Source organism: Impatiens glandulifera, chromosome 1, assembly GCF_907164915.1.
Source record: "Impatiens glandulifera chromosome 1, dImpGla2.1, whole genome shotgun sequence".
In the NCBI taxonomy this organism is placed as follows: Eukaryota; Viridiplantae; Streptophyta; class Magnoliopsida; order Ericales; family Balsaminaceae; genus Impatiens; species Impatiens glandulifera.
This window is the reverse complement of record NC_061862.1, coordinates 110125479-110136041: the sequence shown is the minus strand read 5'-3', so window position 1 is coordinate 110136041 and position 10563 is coordinate 110125479. Positions and strand designations below refer to the sequence as shown.

General features: G+C 30.4%; 1 protein-coding gene across 1 annotated transcript; it reads left to right on the top strand.

Annotated features, from left to right (window-relative positions):
• Nucleotides 1-2831: 2831 nt before the first annotated feature.
• Nucleotides 2832-5603, top strand: LOC124909521 (ubiquitin-conjugating enzyme E2 4-like). The gene is made up of 6 exons (XM_047453348.1): nucleotides 2832-2970; nucleotides 3064-3143; nucleotides 3329-3443; nucleotides 4119-4171; nucleotides 4251-4379; nucleotides 5285-5603. Exons 1-6 carry the CDS (start codon nucleotides 2927-2929, stop codon nucleotides 5413-5415), a joined length of 552 nt encoding a protein of 183 aa, XP_047309304.1. The 5' UTR covers nucleotides 2832-2926; the 3' UTR covers nucleotides 5416-5603.
• The last annotated feature ends 4960 nt before the right edge of the window (nucleotides 5604-10563 follow it).

Genomic DNA, 10563 nt, shown 5'->3' with positions numbered 1-10563 from the left:
TTCCTTGTTCGGTTCATGTTATTGATATACAACCAATTCTCAAAATTTCTAATTTTTTTTTTTTAAACTTCCCAAACTAATTTATTTTATTAATTCATTCTTCAACTAATTTACTTTACTCTTTAAACTCATTTTTTTAATTAATTGATTAATATATTTACATTTAAATTTATTATATATATATATATATATTTAAATTATTATTTTTATAAATTTGATATATATTTAAATTATTATTTTATAAATTAGATTATTTATATTTTGATATATATATTTTAAATTATTATATTTTTATAAATTTGATTATTTATATTTTATTCATCTCAGTTCGAATACGTTAGCTTTGACCTCGTTAGTTTCATCTTTCTCAAATTTTTATTGAGAATAAAATATTTATTTCAATCATGTGTTATTGGATACATCCAATATGATTTATATCCAATATGATTTATTTGGTTGTAAAGACAATACAATGAAAAAGATAATTAGAAGGCTTATAATAAATTTATTAAGAATATACAAAGTAATAAAAAAAAGTTAGACTAAATTACTCCCAATAAAAAATTGTGTTGAGTAAATATTTATGAAAAAATATAATTTAAATATATTGGCGTAGAGAATATTTTTTCTGGAAAATTGGTGAAAGTGGTTAGTGAACTTATTGATTATCTTAAATATCTCTGAAATTGTTAACGTTAAATTTATGTTAAACTTATTTGTTGAAGAATATTTTTTACTTAATCAAATGATTAATTTCATTATGTTTTAACTTTATTTGATGAATTTTTAAAATATATATATATATATATATATATATATATATATAATATTGGATGAAACTAAAATAAAAAGTTATATAAATTAATAATTAAAATATATATATATATATATTAAAATATAAATAATTAAATTTATAAAAATAATAATTTAAAATATATATAACAAATTTATAAAATAAATATATATATATATATCAAAATAATCAAATAAATATAAATAATCAAATTTATATAAAATAATATATATATATATATATATATATATAATAATGAGTTTAAATGTAAATATATTAGTTAATTAATTAATTTTAAAAAATTGAATAGTAGGCATGTTAATTTGGAAATATAGAGTTAGTTGGATAAATTGAACGAAAAAACTAAGTCATTTTGGGAATCGGTTCTTTAAAATAATTCTAAACAAATCAAACATTATTTCACACTTTTTTCATCAATTACATCGTTTAATTTATTAATTAAAATATAATATATTTTAAATTATTATTTAATTTATTTAATTTATGAGTAATGATATATACTGCACCCTTATTATACAATTATACAGTACCTTCGCATAGCATCTACCTAATTTGGAAAAAAAAAAAGAGAAAAAATTTTTCTCTCTCTTTTATTTTTTTAAGATATATTTTCTCTTCCTTTCCAAATAAGGTAGGTAAAAAATATTGTATAAAAGTGTTGTATGTATCATTACTCTTTATTTATATATATTAATACATTTTAAATATTTTTACTAAAAAAAATATTCCAAACCCTCTTTGTTTTTTAAATAACCAGTTACCTACCGAGGAAGCCCTAAATCATTTCAATTTATTGCATCATCTCAATGTAAATTATTTCAATTTATTAAATGGTCTCATAGTCTGTTACTTTTTAATCAAATTATTTCAATTATGAACTAAATAATATAAAATAGTATAAATGTTAAAGTAAGAACATTTTAAATATAATTTATTTTAAAATAAAATCAAAGAAACACTAAATGTTTTAACGGATTACATAATATATTGAAAATTTAAGATTTTATTTTGTAGCGTAATAAAAAAATAACAAAAATATATAGAAGACTCATGAAAAACTAAAATAAGAGATTATTATATATAATTAAGTCATTCACTCTACTAATTTAGCAGTAACAAAAAAATCATGGGTTTAAACCTGTCAAGTGATAAATTATACGAGTGTGTTTGCGAGTTATATATTTAATCTGTGTCTCATAGTTACTTCGTACTATTTAATATTATATACACTCTTAAATTTCTCTTAGGCCAACAAAGTTTCCAAAAACTTTGAAATAACTATATTCTATTATGCACATTGTCAATGGATTTTTTTGGTAATATTGTAACACCTAAGTTTAAAGTTTAAAATAATTCACAAATATTAATTTTATAAAAATGGAAGTTAAAACCAATTTACCGCTTCATAAATATTAATTATAGAATAATATTAATTAATTTAATCTAAATAATGAAAACGAATGGTTATTGTGAATTATAATCCTAATTCTTCTTTATTAAAAATATATATATATTTTATAATCTACATTTTTGTCCATCAATTATAATTCAATTTTTAAAAGAAAAAAAATAGATCAAACATAATCTAAGCATGAATATAAAATAATTGTTTTAAATTCATGTTTTAGTACTCCAAAACAAATTTTAAAGTTACTTTCAATTTTAAGTATTTTAATTTGGAATCGAATTCACAATTTTTATCACTTATAAATAATATTAACATTTGAGCTACTTTATTAAGGTACTTTTATATCAAATTTTCATTTATTTATGATTTAGGATTTATTCTATAGAGAAAGTTATGACAACCTTTGCTTAAATTAAATTAGACTATGAATTTAATTTTAAAGATAAAATTGTTCCACTTAAACTATTTATTGAATTAAAAAGGAATAAAGTTAGTGATATATAGAGTTTGATATAAAAGTTTAGGGGTGGATATAAAAGTATAAATAATTGAAGAGCTTCTATATAAATCTTCTCATAAAATTATTTGCGTGTTATCTCCAAAGTTTGATTTATTGATGTCTGAACCAACTTTGCTTTCTTAGCATTTGTTCAATCAAAACCCAAATTCTTCTCTTTCTCTCTCTATCCAATTCTAGAGGAATCATGTCTTCTCCGAGCAAACGCAGGGAAATGGACTTGATGAAACTGTAAAATTATTAAGATTCTGAAATCATCTTGTTTAAGAATTTCCCTTTATTGTTCAAGTATTGTCTGACTTTCTTCTTGGTTTGTTTTGATAGGATGATGAGTGATTACAAAGTAGAAATGATAAATGATGGATTGCAAGAGTTCTACGTATACTTCAATGGACCCAGTGACAGTAAATCCTCTAAATCTTAAACTGATTAAGATGTTAACTTTTTTTGGATTTTTTATTTTTTTGGTAGGTTTCTTTTTGAGCTACAAAGATTGAGATTTTGGTATGTTTTCATAGATTCAATTCATGTAGAATATGTGTGTGATTAATGGGTTTTTTTTTTTTATCACATATTGAATCTTCAACAGGTCCTTATCATGGTGGAGTATGGAAGATTAGGGTTGAACTTCCTGATGCTTATCCATATAAATCTCCTTCTATAGGCTTCATCAATAAGATTTATCATCCAAATGTTGATGAGATGTAGGTGATCAAGTTTTAAATTTATTGACATTTTTATCTTCTGTGGGATTCATTTTATGGTAAAGAATTAGCTCATTTTGGTTATATCACAAGAAGAAAATAGAGGGTGTGTTGAATTTCAAGTGTTCAGTTTTACCAATAAGATTTGTTTGTTTACTACTTCACATTTGACCTTATTCAAAGCATTATTTACCTTCTATTTGGTTTGAGTGGTTGGAAGGGAATGAGAGTAGAATGGAGATATTAAAAAACTTCATTCCTTCAAACTTTTTTACTTCTCTAATTTGAAGAAGAATTGAAGTGAAAAGAAAATTTTAACTATGAAAATATCCAAATTTTGATTCCCACTGAAAGTACACCTTGTTTGAAGGATTCATGGGTGGGATGTTGTGCTAGTCTCTTACAGGAATAAACCCTGGTCTCAAAAGAAAACTATGAAAATATCCCCATTTGGAAACACTTTTTTAATCTCTTTCTGTATTTTGACTATGTTTAGTTTCCAAACGTTTTCATATACAGAAACAATAATTAAAAGTGTTTCCAAACAGGGGCATATCTAAACAAGGGTTAGAAGTTTCTTTTTCTTTGTTTTCCTTTTATCATTCTTTCTCCTTTAATGATGCTCTTCCTAACCAAACACAAAGAACTGATATGATTTGTATTATGGATTTGTAGGTCAGGCTCAGTTTGTTTAGATGTCATCAACCAGACTTGGAGCCCAATGTTTGGTAATGTATTGAATACATTGTTCTTCGTGAATAGATAAGATTCAACTATTTGTGTTAACACGAATTTCATATTATCCAGATCTGGTAAATGTGTTTGAAGTGTTCCTTCCTCAACTTCTCTTGTATCCTAATCCTTCAGACCCATTGAATGGGGAGGCTGCTGCACTTATGATGCGTGACCGAGCTGCCTATGATCTACGAGTTAAAGGTACAACAATTACAATCTATTAGGTCTCATTGAAGATCTTGTATGTAAAAAATCATACCAAATCACTCAAGTTTTAAAGGGAAAAGTTAACTTTGTTAAGTCAAGAGGATTTATCAAATCGATTTGGTTAAATTGTGTTAGATCATAGATGTGTATTTAGACCTTGATATTCAAATTATCAAACTAAATACTAAAATACCATTACTTTATTCTTTATAACATCTTAGAATATTAGATTCTAAAGATACTTTGGTCATTTCTATCATTTGAAAGAGTGATTTATAATGTCTGTATGTATATGACCTTATTTGACACATTTTTGGTTAGTTTTAGGCACCGCAAGAATACTTTTTCATTGAGATGCATTTTTGTTAATAGAGTTGTTGAATCTTAATGGTGTTCATTATATTGAAGAATTCAACCATCTTGTCCAGCTGAATTCGTGCACCCCGAAGATATTAATGAGCTTGTTTGAGCTGGGGTTATTTGGAAAAAATCTGGATTCTGAAATCAAAATCATGTTTGATGAAAAAATAAATTATTTTGGTTAAATTACTAAATTATCCTTTATTATTTGACGTTTAAATTTTATAAAAATATTAAGTAGGGGTAATCTATTGATGATGGAATAAAGGATTATTTTGAAAATTCTAAATAACCAAAGATCAAACTAGCTCACAAAGCACCTGAAAGTTAAAACATTTAACTTGATATGCACATTTTTATGTCTTTGATTCATGTGACATGGTTACATTACTATTTTCTTCAAATGAGGATTATAAGTCAATAGAGGACTAGGGAGTTTCCTTGTGCAGATGTCTTATAATTGTGATCATGTGGACAATCAAGTACAAAATTGAACCAGATGAAAATCATAATAATTCAATGTTGGTGTGATTATTCAGAGTATTGCGAGAAATTCGCCAAGCCCGAAGATGCTGGAGCTGCTACAGAAGAAAAATCGAGCGATGAAGAAATGAGCGAAGATGAATATGATTCTGATGATGAAGATGTTGCTGGGCCATCGGATCCATAACTGTATAAAAGAAAGAAAAAAATGTGTTTATGTAGATGATGATGATGTTCTAGTTTATGGTTGTATTTAATTAGGGGAAGGGTGAAAATCATCTCAACCCCTTTTGTCAATTTATTTATCATTTCTCTATTTGTAAATAAATGGAATATTATTGGTTAATGTTTCAAGTCTTGTCTATTTGATATGTATTATCACTTCCATTTGGATTGAATCAGCTTACCAACTATAGGTATCAAATATTTTTTTTTATCATTTTAAGGATGAACTTTGTTTTGAAAAGATAAGAAATATTTTGGGGGTATTTTGGACTTTTACTCTGTTTATATAACTAATATAAAAATGAGTTCTTGAATTATTATTAATATAGAGTTTCATTTTAAGATTGTTATGTCTTGATTTAATTTTTATGTCTTGTTGGAAGTTCATTTTCAAATTTCAATGAGACAATGATGAACAATTTATGGGGCAGCCACTCAAGAGACCCATTATTGTCTACTAGTAGTTAGAATGTCAAATATATATATATTCTGATTTGGACATTCAATGTTTAGTTTTATTTTAGAAACTACGATTCCTTCATTTATTTACTTTTTCTGGGTGTCAAATGTTTTGATTTTTTTTTTAAGAAGAAAGAGTGTTCTATCAAAATTTAAAATTAAGACTTTCATTTGAAACGCTTGCCACGATGAGATTGTCAATGCAGAAAATTTCGTGAACAATCCTCACTAATTCAAACTGTAAATTTTAAGATAAAGAAATCAAGATCGTGAAACATATTCTTCTCAGAAAGTATTTTGGGTATATGATACTGTTAGAGAATAGAGAAAAAAGAAACTAGAGTTTTATTATTGATGAATAATATGGAAATAGAAAACAATGAAAGTCTTATATATAAGCCAACAAAGAGATAAATAATAAAATATATAAAAGTAAAGGTCTAAAATGTTAATATTTCCGTCAAACTCATGATGCAACAGCAATGAGCATTGAGAGTTTGGTAACAAAAAACGAAAACGAGAAGAGGATAGAGCTTTGGTGAACAAGTCGGCGATCTGCACAGAGGAAGAAACAAATGGCAATGTGATGGTACCGATTGCAAGTGATGTCGAACAACATGACAATCAATCTCAATGTGTTTCATCCTCTCATGGAACACCGAATTACGAGCAATCTGGATGACACTCTTATTATTATAGAACAACGAAGTAGGCTCATGAAGAAAGACTCCCATGTCGGCAAATAACCATCGATCGTAACCAAACAGTCTCACAGGTCGTAGAGGCCATAACATGATACTCAGCTTCCGTGGAAGATCTAGAGATCACATCTTGCTTCTTTCTCTTCCATTAAATCAAAGAATCACCAAAAAAATATACAAAACCCTGTGGTGGACTTGCGATCAGATGGATCGCCAGCCCAATCAGCATCAAAGAACACTCGAAGATCCAAGGAAGAAAAGGAAGAAAGGAGAAGGCTCTGAAACTGAGTTCCCCGAAGATACCGGAGAATACGAAGAACAACACTCCAATTAAATTGTAGTAGGCGCAGTAACAAACTGACTAACAATGTGTACAACATGAGCAATATCAAGACGGGTGATGGTGAGTTAAACCAAGTTGCCAACAATAGTACGATACAAGGCTGGATCTGGAAAAGGTGAGCCATCAGTTAGGGAATACCGAGCATTGGTTTCAATTGGAGTATCCACAACCTTATTATCAGTAAGACAAGCACGATCAAATATATCACCTATATATTTTGACTGAGATAAAATATACCTCTTTGGAGATGAAACAACCTCAATCCCAAGAAAATAACGTAGCATTCCCAAATCTTTCATCGCAAAACTACGAGCCAACTCGAATTTCAAGAGCCCAATCCCATCAATATCATCACCTGTAATAATCATGTCATCAACGTATAAAAATAGAAGATACGACCTCGATCTGTACACTTGATGAACAATGCTGAATCATGATGACTACGATGAAATCCTATTGAAATGATCACAGTACAGAATTTCTCAAACCAAGCGCGTGGTGTTTGTTTAAGCCCATAAAGAGCTTTCCGGAGCTTACAAACTTCACTAGGTTTGTGAGGGACACTAGGTGGAGGAACCATAAAAACCTTTTTGAAGATCTCCATTGAGGAAAGCATTCTTGACATCCATCTGAGTTAAATTCCACCCATGAACGGAAGCGACGACAATAAGAGTGCGAACTGTTGTCATTTTTGCAAATGGGACAAAAGTTTCTTCGTAATCCATGTTATATTCTTTAGAAAAACCCCTCGCAACAACTCGGGATTTATATCTCTCAATAGACCCATCAGACTTGGTTTTGATTTTGTATACCCATCGAGAACCAATAGGTCGCTTTCTTGATGGTAAAAAAACCAAATCTCAAGTATGTGTTTGATGTAGTGTTGCAAGTTCCTCAGCCATAGCAAACTACCAAAGAGGATCAATAACAGTCTCTCGATAGGACGATGGCTCATACAAACAATGAATAGATGCTAAAAAGGAAGCAAAAGATGTAGAGTAACATGAATAAGAAAAATCAGGAAGTTTGGTTGACTTACGTATACGGGTTGATTGACGAGATGGAAGATCCACATAATCGGGAGGAGATTGAGAGACCGTGGAGGGAGGAAGATATGTGTCAGGAACTGTATTACTAGAGTCTGTAGTAGGAGGTGTTACTTCTGTAGTACTAAAATCTGTAGTAGGAGGTGTCACCTCATCATCAACTGTAAAAAGATCAATACTAACAAAGTCTAGGTGAGTCATATCATGAGAATTTATAGGAATGGAAAAAAATGGAATATGCTCAAGAAACGAAACATGACGGGAGACATATAATTTTTGACTAACGGGATCAAAACAACGATAACTTTTCTGTCTTATCCCGTACCCCAAGAAAACACACATTACAAATCGTGAAGTCAATTTTCTACGCTCAACGTGTGAACGTAATACAAAACAAGCAGAACCAAAGACACGTAATGAGGAATAAGCAAGAGCATATCCTTAAAGTTTTTCAAACGGTGACAAACCTGAGTTGTGAGATGTTGGAATCATATTAATAAGATGTACAACAGTGAGGATGGTTTCACCCCAAAAGACACTAGGAATATTGGCAAACAATAAGAGAGAGCGAGCTGCTTCAACAATATGTCGATGTTTTCTTTCTGCAACGCCATTTTGTTGAGGGGTGTCTGAATAAGAACTTTGATGAAGAGTTTCGTCAGAAGCAAGTAACCTAGAGAAATCATTAGAGATGTATTTCCCACCCAAATCACAACGAAATCATTTAATGACAGATGAATACTAAGTTTTGACAAGAGCTCTAAAAGTATGAAATATACCTAAAAATTATGAACGACGTTTAATAAGAAAACCCAAGTATAACGAGTACAATCATCAATAAACGAAACATAATAGTGGGAACCCCCTTTTGTAGGTAAAGGAGAAGACCCCCACACATCAGAATGAATTAGATCAAATAGAGCAAAAAAGATGAAGATAAACTTATTTTAAAAGGCAAAGCCGAAAACTTAGCAAGTTACAACCACTACAATTAGAAACATCATCAGTTTTCAAATCACCTAAAACTCCAGTAGAAGCCAAAAATTTTAAACGGGATCCCGAAATATGTCATAAACGAGAATGCCATAAATAAAAGGTAGAAGAAGAGCGACTCAAATGAAAATATGTCAAATCCACAGTAGAAGCAGCACTAGTAGCTATTTTTGGTACTTCAAGTTCATCCAACACATATAATCCTCCTCTCCTATGTCCTGTCCCAATCAGCTTCTGAGAAAGTGGATCCTGCACATAACAAGTGGAATTAGAAAAGAAGACGAAATATCCCAAGTCACACAATTGACTAACCGAGACAAGATTTATGGTAAGACTTGGAATATAATAGACATCTGAAAGAGTTAAATTGTGTGTATTAATAGAACCGACTCCTACTAATGGAATATGGGTATCATCGGCTGTTGCAACCGAGATAGACGAGTTTGGTGACAAAGATTCAAAAGAAGACAATTCAGGATACATATGATGAGAGCCCCAGAGTCTAGAACCCAAACAGAAGAATATATACCTGAGGGAGCAGAGGTATTGGAAGAAGATAAACCGACATGAGAAGATGTTGACATGGCATGAGGTTGCGAAACGAGAAACCTTTGAAACTGCTCAATCATCGATGGATCTATAGGAGGTGGAGTCAATACACTACTAGCTTGGAATGCTTGACTTGTAGGTTTCCATGGGGGCAAATGAGATGATGATTGTGGAGGGCATCTTTGTGATTGCTTTTGTGGTTGCGATTGTTGTTGTTGGTGCGGTTGTTTACCTTTATTGATTAACAAAGGACATTGTCCTTTCCAGTGACCATTCTTCTTACAGAAAGCACATTCATCCATAGCCACTCGTGAGTTCAATCGATTCGGATGATTACTAGAGCGATTATGTGGAGTTGCAAAAACGAATTAGTAGATGTTGGGTTATGCTCTTTGTCAGGTCGAGTCTTGATTCATATATCCTCAGCTATCAACTAATGGACAACCGAATCAACTGAAGGCAAAGGGTTCCGATGCAAGATTGATCCACGCAAAGTCTCAAAATCAGATCGAAGAGCAACCAAAAATTGAACTAAGCGTTGTTGCTCTCGATGTGTGATGTAAGGTGCCAATACCTGTAACTCCTCAGACTCGGTAAGAGCCAACTAATCCCACAAATCAGACATGGAAGAATAAAAATTTTAGATACACAAATCATTCTGCTTGAGTGCATGAATGTTTGTTTCCAATTGAAATTGTCGGACAAAATTAGACTGTGTATAAAGACGAGCAAGATGGTCCCAAACGTGCTTGGATGTATCGTACTTTGCCAACTGAACCCCAATCGAATGTGTGACGGAATTGTTTATCCACGTGATGATCTACGAGTTATCGGCCTCCCAAACATCGAGCATTGTTGCATAAGTCTCTGCAGCCTTATCGGTAGGTGGCATTTTCGTACCCGTAACATAACCCCACATCGATTTTCTCTTCAAAAAAATTTTCATCACATAGCTCCAATACGAATAATTTTTCCCATCCGACTGTACACTAATAGACTGAAGAGAATCGTCTTTACAA

Bases quoted from the DNA above. Each gene is read 5' to 3' on its own strand.
- LOC124909521 (XM_047453348.1), top strand. From the start codon at position 2,927: ATGTCTTCTCCGAGCAAACGCAGGGAAATGGACTTGATGAAACT. The intron at 2,971-3,063 runs GTAAAATTATTA...TTGTTTTGATAG, and splicing joins GAAATGGACTTGATGAAACT to GATGATGAGTGATTACAAAG. The intron at 4,380-5,284 runs GTACAACAATTA...GTGATTATTCAG, and splicing joins CTATGATCTACGAGTTAAAG to AGTATTGCGAGAAATTCGCC.